General features: G+C 39.1%; 1 protein-coding gene across 2 annotated transcripts in view; it reads left to right on the top strand.

The window, feature by feature from the left end:
• Nucleotides 1–22,105, top strand: part of eps8a (EGFR pathway substrate 8a, signaling adaptor) — a 76,336-nt gene that overhangs the window by 28,058 nt on the left and 26,173 nt on the right. For both annotated transcript variants that reach the window (XM_085769645.1, XM_085769646.1), the window contains exons 3-15: nucleotides 1,215–1,279; nucleotides 2,566–2,633; nucleotides 5,670–5,831; nucleotides 7,351–7,500; nucleotides 8,726–8,808; nucleotides 10,510–10,646; nucleotides 11,491–11,567; nucleotides 13,170–13,296; nucleotides 14,932–15,020; nucleotides 15,759–15,833; nucleotides 17,185–17,333; nucleotides 18,021–18,198; nucleotides 20,718–20,854. In XM_085769645.1, coding sequence (XP_085625771.1) covers nucleotides 1,215–1,279; nucleotides 2,566–2,633; nucleotides 5,670–5,831; nucleotides 7,351–7,500; nucleotides 8,726–8,808; nucleotides 10,510–10,646; nucleotides 11,491–11,567; nucleotides 13,170–13,296; nucleotides 14,932–15,020; nucleotides 15,759–15,833; nucleotides 17,185–17,333; nucleotides 18,021–18,198; nucleotides 20,718–20,854 — 1,497 coding nt within the window. The remainder of the gene's footprint in view (nucleotides 1–1,214; nucleotides 1,280–2,565; nucleotides 2,634–5,669; nucleotides 5,832–7,350; nucleotides 7,501–8,725; nucleotides 8,809–10,509; nucleotides 10,647–11,490; nucleotides 11,568–13,169; nucleotides 13,297–14,931; nucleotides 15,021–15,758; nucleotides 15,834–17,184; nucleotides 17,334–18,020; nucleotides 18,199–20,717; nucleotides 20,855–22,105) is intronic.

Raw genomic sequence — 22,105 nt, 5'->3', positions numbered from 1 at the left:
CACTTGAAATAAGTAGAAAAATCTGATAGTGGAGCAAGTTTTTCTTTCTTATTACAAACACAAACAACTTGCTTTCACTGGCAGATTTTTCTACTTATTTCAAGTGAAAATGTGTTTGAAACAAGTGAAAATGATGTAAAAACAAGTTCATTTTTAGATGGAAAGAGTTTAGTTTTGACTAGAAATGAGACATTTTGACAAGAAATAAGACAAATATTCTTGGAAAGATTTTGAGTTTTTGCAGTGAAAGAAAGAAAGAGAGAAAGAAAGAAAGAAAGAAAGAAAGAAAGAAAGAAAGAAAGAAAGAAAGAAAGAAAGAAAGAAAGAAAGAAATGTGGAGAAGATGTGAAGCTCCTCACACCTGGAACATCTGGAACAGCTGACACATGCAGGTTCCCACGTCCTGGAAAACCAGGAAAATGTTTGACCGATGTTCCCGTCATGGAAAACAAATGGAAAATGAGAAAAGAGATTCCTGACAGGATGACGTCGTCTCCCAGAGCTCCGTCCGACTCCTTCACCCCCACAGAGGATTCAGACTCTGAGTTCCAGTTGGAGCTGCTGGAGGAAAACTACAGAAAATAAATAAATTAAATAGTTTCAGAGGAACAAACTGGAACAAACCGGTTCAGTGTGTTAGTGAGTCTATGAAGCTCAGACTGACTGATTGATTGACAGCTGCTGCAGCCGTCGGTCGCTCACACACTCAGTCACTCGTCACTCACTCACATCATTGCCGTCGTCGCACAGAGAGGTGTGAACGTGTGAACGTGTGAACGTGTGGTTTCCATGACGACGCCTCCTGCTGTCACTCGGTCTCAGCTTCTGGACGGTTCAGATTCAGACTGGACCAATCATCTCTCTCTGTCTCTCTCTCAATTTCAATTTCAGTTTCAATTTAACAAGCTTTATTGGCATGACTGTCAGTACAATATTGCCAAATCGTTACAGAAATTGAATAATAACTCTCTCTCTGTCTCTCTGTCTCTCTGTCTCTCTGTCTCTCTGTCTCTCTCTGTCTCTCTGTCTCTCTGTCTCTCTGTCTCTCTGTCTCTCTCTCTCTCTCTGTCTCTCTGTCTCTCTCTCTCTCTCTGTCTCTCTGTCTCTCTGTCTCTCTCTGTCTCTCTGTCTCTCTGTCTCTCTGTCTCTCTCTGTCTCTCTGTCTCTCTGTCTCTCTGTCTCTCTGTCTCTCTGTCTCTCTGTCTCTCTCCCAGCGGCCATGATGAGTCTCCTGAGCCTCCAACAGCTAAAGCCAAGTCCAGTGCCAAAGCTCTGTACGGTGAGTCCAGCTCAACACACACACACACACACACACACACACACACATTAAACACACACACTTTATGTCTCTATGTCTGGTGTGTCCAGTATCGTTGTTAAACAAACAGTAACTAACATGGTTTATATCTGCTTTGTGTTTGTAATGAAGACATTAGACACAGAGAGAACGGGGTTCTGCCTCAAAATGACTTTACATCCCTCACCAGTTAAAGAGTTAAAGATCTGACCTTAACCAGTACTTTTTACCACTTGGAAAATGAGTAAAGGGCCATTTACACCTGTTTTACACCTGACAAACTGATTCCAGCTCCTCGTGTTACAGTGAAACGGGGTTTTCTGCCTCAAAATGACAGAGTTATATGTAATATTTGACCTTAAAACTCTAATATATGTTTTGCAATGGCCCTTTACTCACTTTTCAAGTAGTAAAAAAACACTGGTTTTTGGTCAGATCTTTAAAATGTGACTCTGGTGAGTGACATAAAGTGATTTTGAGGCAGAAAACCCGTCTCTCTGCAACATTAGGGACTGGGCTCCATTTTTGGCAAAGAAAAAACTCAAAATTATGTGTTGCAATGGCCCTTTACTCACTTATCAAGCAGTAAAAAACACTGGTTGAGGTCAGACCTTTATGTGATTCATCTTATTAACAGTTTTTCTACAACTTCAATGAGTTTAACTGTATTTTAATCTGGAGAAACTACAGTGAAACATCCTGCTGTTTCCTCTGATTGATTGATTGATTGATTGATTGATTGATTGATTGATTGATTGATTGATTGATTGATTGATTGATTGATTGACTGACTGATTGATTGATTGATTGATTGATTGATTGATTGATTGATTGATTGATTGATTGATTGATTGATTGATTGATTGGTTGACAGTTACCAAACAGGTGTTTTATTGATCAGTGACTCTGTTTCAGGATCAGATGAGATTTTTTTCCTGCGCTCGTCGTCCAAACAGAAAAAGAAAAGTCACAGTGAGCCGTGTGTGTGTGTGTGTGTGTGTGCGTGTGTGTTTACAGTTGTGTGTGTGTTTGCTCTCCTTTGTCATGTAATTACACATCTGACATCATGACCAAACTCAGACCCAGTTGAGTTTTTCTCTCTGAAACAAACGACTCAGCTGTTTCCTGTGTGTGTGTGTGTGTGTGTGTGTGTGTGTGTGTGTGTTGCATGTGTGTGTGTGTTGCATGTGTGTGTGTGTGTGTGTGTAGTTGTGATGATGATGAAGAGTTAACAGTGTGTGTGTGTGTGTGTGTGTTGTCTCCTTCAGAGCAGAGGAAACACTTCACCAAGACGAGCATCAACAGTCTGACGGACACGTCTCAGTATCACGTGGAGGTGAGGTCGCCGCTGTGATGTCATCGCCGCCTCATTAATATTCATAAGCCATCGGCTCCGATCCATGAGAGGAGGAATCTCATTGGACCGTTTTAAAGCCATCTTTTTTTTTTAAATCTAATTTTATAAGGACCAATCACAGAGCTCCCTGAGATGCTTTTGTTTTTTTACCTGGTAACAAGTCAAACTGAGCTCTGATTGGTCGAGACACAAGAGGACTGTTATTGTTTTGTTTTTTTTAGTTATTATTTATTTGCACATTATACACTGCAAAAACTCAAAATCTTACCAAGAATATTTGTCTTATTTCTAGTCAAAATTTTATTTTCTAGTCAAAACGAATCTCATTCTACTTAAAATAAAACTCATCACATAAAAAGCAGCTTGTTTTTAGACACTTTTTACTTCTTTCAAGCAGATTTTCACTTGAAATAAGTAGAAAAATCTGATAGTGGAGCAAGTTTTTCTTTCTTATTACAAGCACAAAAAACCTGCTTTCACTGGCAGATTTTTCTACTTATTTCAAGTGAAAATTAGTTTGAAAAACAGTGAAAATGATCTAAAAACAAGTTAATTTTTAGGTGATGAGTCTTATTTTAAGTGGAAAGAGATTAGTTTTGACTAGAAATGAGACATTTTGACAAGAAATAAGACAAATATTCTTGGAAAGATTTTGAGTTTTTGCAGTGTATAACTGGCATAAACAATGAAAATAGTGAAATGAAACATTGTGCAGCAGAGGTAGAAGGTAGAAGCCAAAACAGGCTTAAAAAATACCTCCGCTATGTAAAAAAACCACAACAACAGCGCTGGTCTTCAAAGTAAGAAGATAATACAAAAATTCATAACATAAAAAATAGAAAATTATTAAAGGAGCAGTGTCGTTTTTTACAACCTGGACCTGCACTGCAAAAACTCACAATCTTTCCAAGAATATTTGTCTTATTTCTTGTCAAAATGTAATTTCTAGTCAAAACAAATCTCATTCTACTTAAAATAAGACTCATCACCTAAAAATTAACTTGTTTTTAGACACTTTTTACTTCTTTCAAGCAGATTTTCACTTGAAATAAGTAGAAAAATCTGCCAGTGAAAGCATGTTTTTTTGTGTTTGTAATAAGAAAGAAAAACTTGCTCCACTATCAGATTTTTCTACTTATTTCAAGTGAAAATCTGCTTGAAAGAAGTAAAAAGTGTCTAAAAACAAGCTGCTTTTAATGTGATGAGTCTTATTTTAAGTAGAATGAGATTTGTTTTGACTAGAAGTGACATTTTGACTAGAAATAAGATAAATATTCTTGCTAAGATATTTGAGTTTTTGCAGTGTGGTTTCTGTCCTAAAACCCGGTGGTTTCCTCGTCCTCGTCCACAACCTCAAAATCTGACAAATATTCATCCACGTTGCACAAAACCAGCAGCAGAGTGAAGGAGCCTTTTGTTTTATTGCTTTATTAACAATTATCTACAGAACACACCTGTTTATCCAGGAGTTTTATAGTTCTATAAATGATCTACACAAAGAGGCAGAGTGAACCAGCCTCAGAGATGACATCATCCAGGTCAGAGGTCAGTAGGTCGATCTACAGGAAACTCTGGACTCTAGTGAATCATAACAACATGTTGGTGACATGAACCAGTTTCACAGCAGATAATGAGTTATTTAGAGGCTGCGTCTCACTCCCACTGTACGGACACACGCAGCTCTGCATGGATCTAAATAAATACAGTCTGAAGGAGTTCCATCGCTCAGGTTGTAAAAAAACGACACTGCTCCTTTAATAAAGTCATCAAATCAGCTGCTACACTGCAAAAACTCAAAATCTTTCCAAGAATATTTGTCTTATTTCTTGTCAAAATGTCTCATTTCTAGTCAAAACTAATCTCTTTCCACTTAAAATAAGACTCATCACCTAAAGATTAACTTGTTTTTAGATCATTTTCACTTGTTTCAAACTAATTTTCACTTGAAATAAGTAGAAAAATCCAAGAGTACCCGTATGCAGGGACAAGAGCGCCGCCATTAGCTCAGCTGATCCATACCGGAAGTCACGACCGGAAGTTGCTCTTCTTCATGTGTATCATTTCTATGTAGATAAAAAAAATACCTCAGTAACTCAATGGTCCATAATAAAATATTGTTTTCCAGCGGATATCTTAGTTACAACATGATTGAGCTACTAAATATTTACTTGCATGGATCGTTTATTAAGTTATTGAGTTATTAAAAAACGCTAGCGGCTAACGGCTAACGGCTACCCAGCCCTGCCGCTCCTGCTGACAGCAGACCAGGAGAGAGAGAGAGAACAAAATAAATGAAATGTGGTTGGTGGGTGCTTTGGTTAGGGTTAGGCAATGAAGAAAGGAGTTGGTTAAGTTTAGTAAAAAGAGCAGGTAGAGGCTAGACAGGCCAGAGAGAGAGAGGGGGGTTCTTAGAATAACATAGAAATGATACACACGAAGAAAAGCAACTTCCGGTCGTGACTTCCGGTATGGATGAGCTGAGCTAATGGCGGCGCCCATGTCCCTGCACACGGGTCCCTCTCGAAAAATCTGCCAGAGAAACAAGTTTTTTGTGTTTGTAATAAGAAAGAAAAACTTGCTCCACTATCAGATTTTTCTACTTATTTCAATTGAAAATCTGCTTGAAAGAAGTAAAAAGTGTCTAAAAACAAGCTGCTTTTTATGTGATGAGTCTGATTTAAGTAGAAAAATGTGATAGTGGAGCAAGTTTTTCTTTCTTATTACAAACACAAAAAAAACTTGCTTTCACTGGCAGATTTTTCTACTTATTTCAAGTGAAAATTTGTTTCAAACAAGTGAGAATTATCTAAAAACAAGTAGATTTTTAGGTGATGAGTCTTATTTTAAGTGGAAAGAGATCAGTTTTGACTAGAAATGAGACATTTTGACAAGAAATAAGACAAATATTCTTGGAAAGATGTAGAGTTTTTGCAGTGTGTTGGTCTAACTATCCTCCCTTATCTCCACCCGTCTCCTCCTGTCTCCACCCGTCTCCTCCTGTCTCCACCCGTGCAGCACCTGAGCACCTTCGTGTTGGACCGTAAGGACGGCCTCATCACCGTGGACGACGGCGTGCGGCGGCTGCGGCTGCTGGACGCCAAGGGGAAGGTCTGGACTCAGGAGATGCTGCTGCAGGTGGAGGAGAGGAGCATCAGCCTCATCGACCAGGAGACCAAGGTCACACACACACACACACACACACACACACACACACACAAATATTTTTACTTTTACTGGAGTTAAAGCAGAAGTAAGTGATATATTTGTGTTAATCTAAGTCTTAAATAGTTGTATCTTCCGACAGCAATCACTTCTATAGAATGTTTGGTCTGAAACACGGGTCTGTCAGTCACTCTGCTCTGCTCTGAGCCCAGGAGAAAACTTTCCTTGTATCCTACAACCTTTATCCAATGAGGAGAGAGAACGGCATAAAGGGGCAGTCCTCTCTGTGTGTGCAGCCAAGGGATGCGCCTGAATGTGGTGACGTAGGGACGAGGACCAATAGATCCATGACGAGGGCGGGGGCTGCTAACTCCGTCTGCTGACAAGAAGTTAGACAAAACCACTGGATCACTGACTTCTGATTTAATCCCTAGGAAGGCTGAAAAGTACTGGTTACTTTCAGGTCTTTTTCTAAAATCCTATTGGACACCAGCTGTGTTTGTCTGTGAAGGAAACCCTAACCCCTAAAAGCAGCACATCAGTGCAGCTGAGCAGCAAAGAGTTCATTCTCACTAACAAGAGTTAAAAGCTCCTTACATTCATTTACAAACTATTAGAGTCATTCATTGATGTGGAGAATAAGACATTTACTCTGACTCTGACTTTGACTTAAGTACATTTAAAGGGATAGTTCAACATTTTGTCAAATTGGCCCATTGCCATAATCCCTATAGTCATAGCAGTAGGTTCGTTACCTTTAATTGTCGGTGCAAGCTGTTTTTAGAACGGCGGAGCAGAGGCGTGAGCTGCTCAGAGCTACGCTACGGAGGCTCATTATGGGATTTCTTTGGTTTCCCTCATCATCAAACTCATCAAATACACAATCCAACAACTCCACAACGCTCTGGTGGACAAGTTGTGAGCTGCACATTCACCACGCTATGAGATAATAACACAACGTTACCACACAGAGTTGTTTTAGAGGGAAATACAGAGACTGTTGATGAAAAACTGTCCCTGAAGGCAACGTGCATCAGTGGTTTTGCATGAATTTCCCTCTACAACAACTCTGTGTGGTAACGTTGTGTTATTATCTCATAGCGTGGTGAATGTGCAGCTCACAACTTGTCCACCAGAGCGTTGTGGAGTTGTTGGATTGTGTATTTGATGAGTTTGATGATGAGGGAAACCAAGAAATCCCATAATGAGCCTCCGTAGCGTAGCTCTGAGCAGCTCACGGCTCTGCTCTGCCGTTCTAAAAACAGCTTGCACCGACAATTAAAGGTAACGAACCTACTGCTATGACTATAGGGATTATGGTGATGGGCCAATTTGACTAAATGTTGAACTATCCCGTTAAAAGCAAGTACTTTTTTACTCTTACTCCAGTAACATGTCGACTGAGCTACTTTTACTTGTAACGGAGTAAATTTTGACCAGTAGTATTTGTACTCTTAGTCAAGTACTGGGGTGGAGTACTGACAGATAGGTGAGCTGGTTCCCATGGTAACTCCCTCTCCTCCTCCTCCTGTAGAACGAGCTGGAGAACTTCCCGGTGTCGTCGCTGCAGCACTGCCAGGCCGTGATGAACGCCTGCAGCTACGACTCCATCTTGGCTCTGGTCTGTAAGGAGTCGGGGCAGAGCAAACCAGACCTGCACCTGTTCCAGTGTGACCACATCAAGGTACACACACACACACACACACACACACACAGCTCTCTGTTTAGATCACACACACACACAGCAGTCACATTACACCAGTGCTTCTCAACCTTTTGTACATCAAGGACCCTAAATTGACACAAATTAAACCTCAGACCCCCATTGGATCACATTTAGACGTAAACACCAGAAATGCACAAATATTTGTTCTGAGACTGAAGAAAGTTACTTTTTTATACATTTAAATTAGGGCCAATGGCGTGAATTTTTGGAAATATTAGAGAAATTTCTGGGAAAAAGTGGTCCAATTTCTCCAAAAACATTTAAAGATGTCTAGGGGGGTTCGGGTTGAAAAAAATATGTTCACAATAAGTCACTGTAACACTTGTCTTGAATATGGAAAAATTCAATAAACAGAATGTTAAAAAAAAAAAACATTTCTAGGAAGAAGTGGTAAAAATTCTCAAAAAAAAAAAAAGTTAAAAAAAAAAAAAACTGTAAAAAATTTCTCAAAAAAAGTGGTATAATCTCTCTTAAAAAATGTTAAAAATAAAAATAAAAAAAAGTTAAAGGTTTTCTAGAAAAAAGTGGTAACATTTCTCAAAAAGAAAGTTAAAAAAAAAATCTAGAAAAAGTGGTAAAATTTCAAGAAAACATCAGGGACCCCCTTCACATCTCTCAGACCCCACGTTGAGAACCACCGCATTACACAGTTACAATCAGAAGTTAAGAAGAAATGAAAGGGATAGTTCAACATTTAGTCAAACTGGCCCATTGCCATAATCCCTATAGTCATAGCAGTAGGTTTGTTACCTTTAATTGTCGGTGCAAGCTGTTTTTAGAACGGAGGAGCAGAGCAGTGAGCTGCTCAGAGCTACGCTACGGAGGCTCATTATGGGATTTCTTGGTTTCCCTCATCATCAAACTCATGGATTTGGAGTTGTTGGATTGTGTATTTGATAACAAAGAATTTCAAAAAACTTGTAATACATTTTTTGTTTGTCTTAATGTCAGTAATCACCTCAGTAATTTTCATGGAGATATCTAAAGGTTAAAAAATGTTACCCTATTCACATGAGAAAAATAATTAATATGCGTATAAATGGGATATATTTTTGGGTCTTTCACTGTAATTACTTGTAATTGACACAGTAGTGACAATAAACTAAACTAAACTAAAGTAAAGCTTAGCTCGAGAGTGGTAACCGTGGTAACCGTGGTAACCGTGGTGTCTTTTGTCCCGCAGGCCAACCTGATCCACGCCGACATCGACAGTGCCATGACCGATGCCAAAGGAGGAAAAGTGAAGAAGAGACCGGAGACTCTGAAGTGAGACTCACCGTCGTTAAGCACCGTCGTTAAGCACCGCTCTGATTGGCTGTTAAACACCGCTCTGCTGCTGCTGCAAGCTGATTGGCTGTTAAACACCGCTCTGCTGCTGCAAGCTGATTGGCTGTTAAACACCGCTCTGCTGCTGCTGCAAGCTGATTGGCAGCACTCGTGTCCTTCTCATTGTCCTTTATTGCAAACTGCGTCGGCGCTTAACATGCACAGACCGGTTTGGACAACGTCTTCCTCAGTGTGCAAAATTCAACAGGAAGTGATGCATTTAAATACTCACAGGTGTGGTTAATCACTTAATTGATCAGTATTAACATTCGAGACAAATAACAAATTACAGACATTAGAAAAATAGAAATATGTAGAAAAATGTAACAATATATAGAAAAATATAACAAATATTCAACAACGCAGACATCTCAAATATTATAGGTAAATCCACAGGTAAATAGACCCATTAAAAAATGCAGTCAGCCATTACAATAAAAGGAGACAGAGCACAACAGCACAGTGAAAACATAAAGCGCTGGAAAAGCTGTAACTCCCTCTATATATATAACATAATACTCATCCAGTATCAAAATAAAAATGAACATCCAGTATCATAATGAATGAACTACCAGATTAAAGCCCTACATCAAGCCACAAAATACAGAATCCAGAATATACTCCATGAGACTCCACACCATGCACATTATAGAAAACTTTACCACCAATATGCACATAATAGAAAACTTTACTGACACATATTATAGAAAGCATCCCAACAATAACTCCTCATTCATCCCTTTATAATAATGTAATTATTATGTAATGTAATTTGTTATTTGTCTCGAATGTTAATACTGATCGATTAACCACACCTGTGAGTATTTAAATGCATCACTTCCTGCTGAATTGGATGGTTCGTGTGCAATAATAAGTCAGGGTGCAGTTGTGTAATACCTGCAGTGCTTGAGTGAGACCGGCAATGGAAACATGGATGGATAGATTGTTTAGTTGCTATAATATGTAGATAACATACCATGTCATTCTTTAATTTTTACTTTTACTTTAATCCGATGCGCTATGCTATGCAATACACCTGGCACTTTAAACTGAGTGCACTTTAGGGCACCGTGCAATACAACTTGGTACCCATGTACTCCTGCACTTTAGCACCTGTCACTTTGGCCCAGCACTTTGCACCTTGCACTTTATTTCCCAAACTGTCCAGGTTCCATTACTGGCCTGATTATCTGACCTGTTTTTTACCTTGTTGTCTACTTCGTCATGTCGTGTATATATCTGTGTTCCCCTGTTACTGTATTGTATTTATGTTCTGGGACTCCGGATGGAAATTAGCATCGATGCTATAATCCGGCACATTTACATGTTTTTATATGTACATTGATGTGCACTGTCCCAGTCAAATAAACAAATAAAGTAAAGTAAAGTAAGAATTTTGCACACTGAGGAAGACGTTGTCCAAACCGGTCTGTGTATGTTAAGCGCCGACGCAGTTTGTAATAAAGGACAATGAGAAGGACACGAGTGCTGCTGGCCTTTCTTCTGTTTCTTTAAGTTGATCTTTTGGCCGTGCACCTCTTTAGTTTGTTCCTGAGAGTTTTGTTGGAGAGTGCGTGTTTTTCTTTGTTTTTGATTGGCCGTTACACCTGTTCCACTTCCTGTTCCACTTCCTGTCTGCAGGATGATCCTGAAGAGCGACGGTCTCATCCCCCCGCCCCCCCCGGCCCCCGCCCCCGAGCCCCCGCTCACCTCCAGTCAGGTGGACGTGAAGAGCCGCGCCGCCGCCTGGTCGGCCTGGACCAATGAGCAGCAAGACTGTGAGTGATGTCACCACATGGGAGGAGCTTACAAAACTAAAACTAAACTAAACTAAAACTAAAGTAGGAACTAAACTGAACTAAACTAAACTGAACTGAACTAAACTAAACTAAACTAAACTAAACTAAACTAAACTAAACTAAACTAAACTAGACTAGACTAGACTTAAACTAAAACTCACAGTAATAAATAATTTCACATTCTAACAAACTAAAAGCTGAAATTATGTAGTTTGGTCTGTAAAATTATATTTTCTAGAGTTAAATTATTATAATAATGTAATAATATAATTACACAAATTCACATAAATATGAATATAATGTAATGTTAATGTTATTATTGGTTATATAGCTACTGTGTAATAAATAAATAACATATATTTGATTATTTATACAAATAGTTTTTATTGATGTAACCTTAACCAGTACTTTTTACCACTTGAAAATGAGTAAAGGGACATTGCAACACATTCTATATTGAGTTTTACACCTGACAAACTGATTCCAGCTCCTCTTGTTACAGTGAAACGTGTTTTCTGCCTCAAAATGACAGAGTTATATAGAAGATTTGACCTTAAAACTGTAATATATGTGTTGCAATGGCCCTTTACTCACTTTCCAAGCACTGCTTAGAAGGTCAGATCTTTAATTTGATTCATCTTAAGAACAGTTTTTCTACGACTTCAGTGAGTTTAGAAACAGATTTTTCAATATTATATGAAGAAAAAAAAGAAGAAGTGTAGAAACAAAAACTAAATCTAACCTGTATTGTGTATATTTGTGTATATTTGTGTGTATTTGTGTATATATGTGTGTGTATATTTGTGTGTGTTTGTTGTCTCAGACGAGAAGCAGCGGCGTCTCTCGGAGGACGAGGACGTTGCCGTGGAGATGACGGCGGCCCGAGTGGACAGAGACGTGGTGAGTGGATCTGATCTGAGAACAGCTGCCGAGGTCACACACACACACACACACACACACACACACACACACGCGCACACACACACACACACACACACACACACACGCGCACACACACACACACACACACTCTGTTGCTTCATGTGTAATCATTAACAACCGACGCAGCTGAAGGTGAAACATTGAAACATTGAAGCATTGAAGCATTGAAACATTGAAACATTGAAACATTGAAACATTGAAGCATTGAAACACTGAAGCATTGAAGCATTGAAACATTGAAACACTGAAACATTGAAACATTGAAACATTGAAGCATTGAAGCATTGAAGCATTGAAACATTGAAGCATTGAAACATTGAAGCATTGAAGCATTGAAACATTGAAGCATTGAAGCATTGAAACATTGAAACACTGAAGCATTGAAGCACTGAAACATTGAAACATTGAAACATTGAAGCACTGAAACATTGAAACATTGAAACATTGAAGCATTGAAGCACTGAAACATTGAAGCATTGAAACATTGAAACATTGAAGCATTGAAACATTGAAGCATTGAAACATTGAAGCATTGAAGCATTGAAACATTGAAGCATTGAAACATTGAAACATTGAAGCATTGAAACATTGAAACATTGAAGCATTGAAACATTGAAACATTGAAGCATTGAAACATTGAAACACTGAAACGTTGAAACATTGAAGCATTGAAACATTGAAACATTGAAGCATTGAAACATTGAAACATTGAAGCATTGAAACATTGAAGCATTGAAACACTGAAACATTGAAACATTGAAGCATTGAAACATTGAAGCATTGAAGCATTGAAACATTGAAACACTGAAACACTGAAACGTTGAAACGTTGAAGCGTTGAAACGTTGAAGCGTTGAAGCGTTGAAACGTTGAAACATTGAAACATTGAAACATTGAAACATTGAAGCATTGAAACATTGAAGCATTGAAGCATTGAAGCATTGAAACATTGAAACGCTGAAACGTTGAAGCATTGAAACATTGAAACATTGAAACATTGAAACATTGAAACATTGAAGCATTGAAACATTGAAGCATTGAAGCATTGAAGCATTGAAACATTGAAACGCTGAAACGTTGAAGCGTTGAAGCGTTGAAACGTTGAAACGTTGAAGCGTTGAAACGTTGAAACGTTGAAACATTGAAACATTGAAACACTGAAAGACTGAAACATTGAAGCATTGAAACATTGAAGCATTGAAGCATTGAAACATTGAAACATTGAAACATTGAAGCATTGTAGCATTGAAACATTGAAACATTGAAGCATTGAAACATTGAAACATTGAAACATTGAAGCATTGAAACATTGAAGCATTGAAACATTGAAACACTGAAACATTGAAACATTGAAACATTGAAGCATTGTAGCATTGAAGCATTGAAGCATTGAAACATTGAAACATTGAAACATTGAAACATTGAAGCATTGTAGCATTGAAACATTGAAACATTGAAGCATTGAAACATTGAAACATTGAAACATTGAAGCATTGAAACATTGAAACACTGAAACATTGAAACATTGAAACTTTTAGTTCTGTTGTTTCTGTCCCGGCAGCAAATCCTGAACCACCTTCTGGACGACGTCGAAGCCTTCGTCACCAAACTGCAGAAAGCTGCCGAGGCCTTCACCGAGCTGGGGAGGAGGAAGAAGGCCAAGAAGGGCAAGAAGAGAGGACCGGGAGGTGAGACGACCCCGATCCTGCACTGCAAAAACTCAAATACCTTCTATTTCTAGTCAAAACTAATCTCATTCTACTTAAAATAAGACTCATCACATTAAAAAGCAGCTTGTTTTTAGACACTTTTTACTTCTTTCAAGCAGATTTTCACTTGAAATAAGTAGAAAAATCTGATAGTGGAGCAAGTTTTTCTTCCTTATTACAAGCACAAAAAACTTGCTCCACTATCAGATTTTTCTACTTATTTCAAGTGAAAATCTGCTTTAAAGAAGTAAAAAGTGTCTAAAACAAGCTGCTTTTTAATGTGAAGAGTCTTATTTTAAGTAGAATGAGATTTGTTTTGACTAGAAATAAGACAAATATTCTTGGTAAGATTTTGAGTTTTTGCAGTGTAATAGGCTAATTGATCGTTAATTGATGAATATTTCATTAGGCTATAGGCTATTAATAAAACTGACTAATAAGTTATTGATTGATGACATTTTTCTAGTCAAAATGTCATTTCTAGTCAAAACAAATCTCATTCTACTTAAAATAAGACTCATCACATAAAAAGCAGCTTGTTTTTAGACACTTTTTACTTCTTTCAAGCAGATTTTCACCTGAAATAAGTAGAAAAATCTGATAGTGGAGCAAGTTTTTCTTTCTTATTACAAACACAAACAACTTTCACTGGCAGATTTTTCTACTTATTTCAAGTGAAAATGTGTTTGAAACAAGTGAAAATGATCTAATGATCTCTTTTAAGGTGATGAGTCGTATTTTAAGTGGAAAAAGATGAGTTTTAAATAGAAATGAGACCTTTTTCTTACCCTATAAATCTATCTGCCCCCTAGCGGCAGCAAATCTCTTTGCTCCGTAGGTGGGTCTAGAAACGAGCCATAGGAACTTTTTGAGTCTTGAACACCGTTTGTGTTGACCAATCACAGCGCTCTATCTGTTCAGAGAGTCGTTGGGCGGCTTAACGCCATGACGACATACATTTTAATTGGTTCGTCAGGCTAACGTCATCCTGCTCTTTGCTCTGATTGGTCGTAGCGCTACCCTATTGGTGCAGAGGCAGTTTGAAAGACAGCCTTCATCCCCCTGGACTGAGCCGAGGTCTACCGCTCGTTGCCAGACTAGACATGTTAATGATGTAGTCTGGATGGTCAGGCTAGATTTTCACTTGAAATAAGTAGAAAAATCTGATAGTGGAGCAAGTTTTTCTTTCTTATTACAAGCACAAAAAACTTACTTTCACTGGCAGATTTTTCTACTTATTTCAAGTGAAAATTAGTTTGAAACAAGTGAAAATGATCTAAAAACAAGTTGATTTTTAAGGTGATGAGTCTTATTTTAAGTGGAAAAAGATTAGTTTTAAATAGAATTGAGACATTTTGACAAGAAATAAGACAAATATTCTTGCAAAGATTTAGAGTTTTTGCAGAAACCAGTTTAATAATCAGAATATAAACTAACGCCGATGCTGCGTTCAGGTCCCAGCAGACGCTCTGTGAGTCTGTGCTGCCTCCTAGTGTTTGGGTGTCAGTGTGTGTGTGTGTGTGTGTGTGTGTGTGTGTGTGTGTGTGTGTGTGTGTCAGTGTGTGTGTGTGTGTGTGTGTAACCTGACGGTGTGTTGTTGTCCTCGTCCACCAGAGGGCGTCCTCACTCTGCGCTCCAAACCTCCCACTGAGGACGAGTTCGTCGACTGTCTGCAGAAGTTCAAACACGCCTTCAACCAGCTGGTACGGCCATCTTCCTCATCTTCATCTCCATCTTCATCTTCATCTTCATCTTAAAGGGATAGTTCACTCAAAATTATCTCCTCCCCCTCATGTGGACTAAGGGCTGGGAGAAGTTTCAGAGTCCTCCGTGGCTTCTCTGAGTTACAGGGGGTCTCGGCGTAGCAGTGCATGTCAATATAACGGTTGCAAATGGATACCAACTGTCTTCATAACAAAAAGACACACCAAAAAACATCCAAATACCTCCATGCTGCTCGTATGTAATGTCCCTCTTGTATTGAAGCCCCGACAGGAGAAATTGTTCCGAAAAAAATTAAATAAGTCTATATTTTAAGCTTGTTTGTAGCAGAAGCTCCCAGTGTCTCAGTTCACTGCTTTGCCGGCGTCAGTGCAAATCTCACAAGACTTGAGACACTATGGGACATTACATACGAGCAGCATGGAGGTATCTGGATGTTTTTTGGTGTGTCTTTTTGTTACGAAGACAGTTGGTATCCATTAGCAACCATCATATGGACATGCACTGCTACGCCGAGACCCCCTGTAACTCAGAGAAGCCACGGAGGACTCTGAAACTTCTCCCAGCCCTTAGTCCACATGAGGGGGGGTAGTAGATCATGAGGGAAATTTAAACTTTGGGTGAACTATCCCTTTTAACACATGTGTTGAATTTCCTCATATATGATCTAATCTAATCTAATCTGGTCTCTCCTGGTCTCTCCTGGTCCTGGTCTCCAGGGGAAGCTGAGGGAACACATCCAGAACCCGAGCGCTGTGGATCTGGTCCACTTCCTGTTCAGTCCCCTCAGGATGGTCAGTTCCTCTTCTTCTTCTTCTTCTTCATGTTCATGTCCATGCCCAATGTGCTCGTACAAGAGTTCCACCCCTTTCAATAAATACAAGCAATTTAGATTTCAAAGGCTAACAAATAAACATTGAAAAAGAAGGAGATATGCAAACATAAACATAATCGATGTTATATGAACAAAATGAAGAGATAGAAAACGGAGTAATCAATAACAAGTAGAGACAATGAAAATAAGGTACGAGATATTATATATACTGTAGCCCAGTGGTTCCCAACCTTTTTCTTAAGGGACCCATATTTTTACCATTGAAAACTTTGGTGCCCCCCCCCCGATGTAAAATAAAATAAAATAAGGAACATCATAACTTCTTTTACATGAAATACTTTATTATATTTCAGTAATTTAATAACAGCATGGAACAAACAATCAGGAGAACCTGTGTATGATTACAACATATTTCTTCAGAACTTGTACTTTTAAAAACATAATTCTGTTTTTAAAAGTACAAGTTCTGAAGAATATGTTGTAATTTAAACAGGTTTTTTCTCATTGTTCCATGCTGCTTTTCAAATTCATTGTGCCTGATATTGCCCTGCTGTATATTATGTATTTAATGTTTTAAAACTGTTGATATTCAATCATCTATAGACACAGACGGCAAGCAAGGAAACGTCACTTCTGGTTAGGGCCGTGGGGGAAAACAAACCGTTTTCCCCATACACACTCATGCAAAAAGGCGGCATTTTAAACCTTTGTCAAACGCTTGTTCGCCGTCCTGTCTTAGTTTTAATCACATGTATATGCTGACAAAGAGCTATATATTAGAAAACTCATCACGATCTGGGTCGATTGCTGTCCGTACATCTTAAAATATAAAGTTTGTGATGAGTTTTCTAATATATAGCTCTTTGTCAGCATATACATGTGATTAAAACTAAGACAGGACGGCGAAAAAGCCTTTGACAAAGGTTTAAAATGCCGCCTTTTTGCATGAGTGTGTATGGGGGACACGGTTTGTTTTCCCCCACGGCCCTAACCGGAAGTGACGTTTCCTTGCTTGCCGACTGTGTCTATTGATATAGGCCTATCATTTATTTGTTTATCTATTTAAATACACAAATAAATGTTTCATGTGGCCCTTGAATTTAGTTGATTTTGTCACATATGAATTAAATGCTTAGCCGACTCATTTATTTAACATTTTAATTACATTAAAATTATTAAACCCCTTAAAATCAAGAGGGCTTCGCGACCCCCCCTGGATCTTTGGCCCCCCAGGTTGGGAACCACTGCTGTAGCCTATATAGGGTTTGAAACCGTAGGTGATCTGTGTGTGACTCCGCCCCCTCCCTCAGGTGATCCAGGCGGCGGGCAGCGTGGACTTGGCGCGCAGCGTGGTGGTTCCTCTGCTCACCAAGGACGCCATCGACTTCCTGCACGCCGCCGGGACGGCCGAGGAGAGACACCTGTGGGTCGCCCTGGGAGACGGATGGACCAAGTGCAGGTCAGACGACCAATCAGATGATTTATTCCCTCGTTCTGGGGAAGACGTACTTTACATGTCTTTGTAAAGACATGATTATTTCTGTGAATGTGTGTGTGTGAGAGATGTTGCCCAGTGATTTGTGGAGAGTAGAGATATTGTTGTATTTAAATTTAAATGAACAAATGGACATTGCAACTGAAACATGACTGCACTGGGGAATGTTTATTGTTTTATACTGGTACGTCTTCCCCAGAATGAGGGAATAAAATGCTTCTTTATAAAAGAAAAATAGATATTTATATAACTGTACACGGCATCTATACAGCATCTATACAGCATGTCAGTTACCACAGACACATGTGAACACAGACACATGTGAAGACAGATCATGACAATCATGTCCAACCCTGTAACTATGTATGTACTTTTCCTATCTACTGGTCCTCCGTTTTTGGACTTTTTATGTTAGTTGTTGTATTGTTTTGGGGACTACGGATGTAATTTAACACATGTGCTAAATCCGGTGTATTTACTGTGGGTACTCTGGTACTCACTGTTCATTAATATGCATTGTCCCGACTAAATAAACTAATAAAGTAAAGTAAAGACACACATGAACACAGACACCTGTTTAACTCATATTTCTGTATCTGATGAGTTGTGTCTGTGTTTCTCTGACTCTAACGTTGTTTCCGTGGCGACCAGGCTGGAGTGGCCCAAGGATCACTACTTCCCTGCGTGTCCGATGAGGTTTCGTGACGGGTGGGAACCTCCTGCGTTGGGGGCGGGGCCTCTGAGCCGGGGGGCGGAGCTAACGCAGCTCGCCGAGAGTCTGACCAACGCCGAGGTCCAGAGACAAGAGGAGCTGCAGATGAGACTGGAGGTGAGGACGGAGGACTAGAGGACTAGAGGACTAGAGGACTAGAGGACTAGAGGACTAGAGGAGCGGAGGACTAGAGGACTAGAGGACTAGAGGACTAGAGGACTAGAGGAGCGGAGGACTAGAGGAGCGGAGGACTAGAGGACTAGAGGACTAGAGGACTAGAGGACTAGAGGAGCGGAGGACTAGAGGACTAGAGGACTAGAGGACTAGAGGAGCGGAGGACTAGAGGACTAGAGGACTAGAGGACTAGAGGAGCGGAGGACTAGAGGACTAGAGGACTAGAGGACTAGAGGACTAGAGGACTAGAGGACTAGAGGAGCGGAGGACTAGAGGACTAGAGGACTAGAGGACTAGAGGACTAGAGGAGCGGAGGACTAGAGGACTAGAGGACTAGAGGACTAGAGGACTAGAGGAGCGGAGGACTAGAGGACTAGAGGAGCGGAGGACTAGAGGACTAGAGGACTAGAGGACTAGAGGACTAGAGGACTAGAGGACTAGAGGACTAGAGGAGCGGAGGACTAGAGGACTAGAGGACTAGAGGACTAGAGGACTAGAGGACTAGAGGAGCGGAGGACTAGAGGACTAGAGGACTAGAGGAGCGGAGGACTAGAGGACTAGAGGACTAGAGGACTAGAGGACTAGAGGAGCGGAGGACTAGAGGACTAGAGGACTAGAGGACTAGAGGAGCGGAGGACTAGAGGACTAGAGGACTAGAGGAGCGGAGGACTAGAGGACTAGAGGACTAGAGGACTAGAGGAGCGGAGGACTAGAGGACTAGAGGACTAGAGGACTAGAGGACTAGAGGAGCGGAGGACTAGAGGACTAGAGGACTAGAGGACTAGAGGACTAGAGGAGCGGAGGACTAGAGGACTAGAGGACTAGAGGACTAGAGGACTAGAGGACTAGAGGACTAGAGGACTCGCTGGCGTTGAGTATAGAGCAGCTGGAGAAGAGAGTAACTAACGACAGCATTGGTCCAATGGCAGCGCCTCCTGGTGGAGGAATATGGGTTTTGCAAAAGAACTGACATCTCTGCATTGTTGGTGAATGAGCAGTGTGGTGTTTTCAATCATTTAAGGACATTTATAGATCACCCACGTTAATAGCATCATTGAGGATCCTTTACAGAAAAAATATTAAAGGGACAACGAGGAGTTTCTATTTGGTTATAAAAAGTCTGATATTAATGTGGATGAATCTCCGTTACCACTTGTTAATGGTCCATTTTAGATAAATCTATGGTTTTGTCTCTATGGTTATTTTGTTATTATTAGTGGTGGTGGAAATGCTGGGCGAGCCGACCAGCGTTTCTTTACTTTCGGTTTCGTGGCGAGTCATGAGAATAACGCCGCCGTATGAATCTCCGTTTATGGTGGGAACTACGACGGTATGTGATCGTCTTCCAACCTCTGACTTTAATTCTTGATGAATGAAAACATGAGTCTGTCTTGCACCGGTCAAAGAATTTCACGGTGCAGAGGCTCATAAATGTAGTGAGGAAACACTTCGCTTTTACAAAACTCCTAGTTGTCCCTTTAACACATAGGAGAGTAAAAAAAAACGCTTTTGCAATACCCATATCCTCACTGCAAAAACTCAAACTCTTACCAAGAATATTTGTCTTATTTCTAGTCAAAACAAATCTCATTCTACTTAAAATAAGACTCATCACATTAAAAAGTAGTTTGTTTTTAGACACTTTTTACTTCTTTCAAGCAGATTTTCAAATCTGACAGTGGAGCAAGTTTTTCTTATTACAAGCACAAAAAAACTTACTTTCACTGGCAGATTTTTCTACTTATTTCAAGTGAAAATTAGTTTGAAACAAGTGAAAATGATCTAAAAACAAGTTAATTTTTAGGTGATGAGTCTTATTTAAAGCGGAAAGAGATTAGTTTTGACTAGAAATGAGACATTTTGACAAGAAATAAGACAAATATTCTTGGAAAGATTTTGAGTTTTTGCAGTGCTGCCACTTGGAGGCGCAAAACCCTTACCACAGGAGTCTCTGGTGGTGTCGTTACTCTCTTTTACAGTGCTCTAGTTGACTATACACTGCAAAAACTTAATATCTTACCAAGAACATTTGCCTTATTTCTAGTCAAAACAAATCTAATTCCACTTAAAATCAGACTCATCACATAAAAAGCAGCTTGTTTTTAGACACTTTTTACTTCTTTCAAGCAGATTTTCACTTGAAATAAGTAGAAAAAATTGATAGTGGAGCAAGTTTTTCTTTCTTATTACAAACACAAAAAACTTGCTTTCACTGGCAGATTTTTCTACTTATTTCAAGTGAAAATTAGTTTGAAACAAGTGAAAATGATCTAAAAACAAGTAAATTCTTAAGTGATGAGTCTCATTTTAAGTGGAAAGAGATTAGTTTTGACTAGAAATGAGACATTTTGATAAGAAATAAGACAAATATTCTTGGAAAGATTTTGAGTTTTTGCAGTGTAGATTATTGATCACTGATTGGTTGATTGATTAACTGATTAACCCCCTCTGTGTGCGTGCAGCCGGCGGCGGTGCAGCGGTTTCCTGCGGCAGACGGGTACGCCTCCCTCTCCAACTCCTCCTACAAGCGGATGCAGATCCTGGATCAGGACGCGGCCGTGGCTGCGTTCAAACACGCCGTCAGCCGCCACGTGGACCGGTAACCAGCCTGGTCACGTCCGGTCGCCGTGGAGAACCGGTCCCGCCGCCGCCGCCGCGTTCTGATTGGATCACAGCGCTCGTTACCACAGTTACCACAGAGACACAGAAACAGAATCTTTATATAGTTCATGTTCAGACCCTCAAACTGAACATTACACTGCAAAATTACATTACACTCCAAGAATATTTGTCTTATTTCTTGTCAAAATGTCTCATTTCTAGTCAAAACTAATCTCTTTCCAATTAAAATAACTTGTTTTTAGATCATTTTCACTTGTTTCAAACTAATTTTCACTTGAAATAATCTGCCAGTGAAAGCAAGTTTTTTGTGCTTGTAATAAGAAAGAAAAACTTGCTCCACTATCAGATTTTTCTACTTATTTCAAGTGAAAATCTGCTTGAAAGAAGTAAAAAGTGTCTAAAAACAAGCTGCTTTTTAATGTGATGAGTCTTATTTTGAGTATAATTTGATTTGTTTGGACTAGAAATGACATTTTGACTAGAAACAAGACAAATATTCTTGGTCAGATTTTGAGTTTTTGCAGTGTACTGACATTCATTGATGAAAATAATTATGATATTAATGATAGTTGTTATATTAATAATAATAATAATAATAATAATGATGATAGTGATATTAATAATGTTAATAATATTAATAATATCAACAATAATACTGATAAGAACCTTGTGAGTGGCAGTTGAACCAGGATTAACACATTTCAACACATTAATAATATAATAATAATAATAATGAGAATAGATATTTATTCCCATTCTTCATTTTTCTTCGTCTTCTATAAAACTCTTTCATCTCTGGTTCCTCTGTCAAACTTTAATTTCTATTTTTATTCAAATTTCTTAAATTTTTCTCTTTTTAACTGATTGTCTCTGTTTTTCTTCTGATTCACGTCTTTTTAAATTTCATTTTCCACTTCCTGTGTCGGGACTCTTCTCCACGGCCGCAGAGTTACAACAGATCACAGATCAGTGTGTGTGTGTGTGTTGTTTTATTGTGGGAAAAGTTCTTCAATTTCTTGTTTGTTTTTTGGTTTGTGTTTGATCAGTTCATCATCATGGAGGAAAAATCTGAATCTAAAATCAGTTATTTGTTGTTTTCTCAACTTTAAATTATTGATCAGTAGTTTTTTTTAGTTTTGATAAATTCTTCTCTTGATTCAGTTTTTGTAGATTTGATGTTATTTACATTTCTACTCAGATTTAATAACTGTGATGATCAGCTGTGACA

Source organism: Trachurus japonicus, chromosome 23 (assembly GCF_045865225.1).
Source record: "Trachurus japonicus isolate A0001 chromosome 23, Traja_1.0".
NCBI lineage: Eukaryota > Metazoa > Chordata > Actinopteri > Carangiformes > Carangidae > Trachurus > Trachurus japonicus.
The sequence above is the reverse complement of the archived record's forward strand: the minus strand, read 5'-3'. Positions and strand labels throughout refer to the sequence as shown.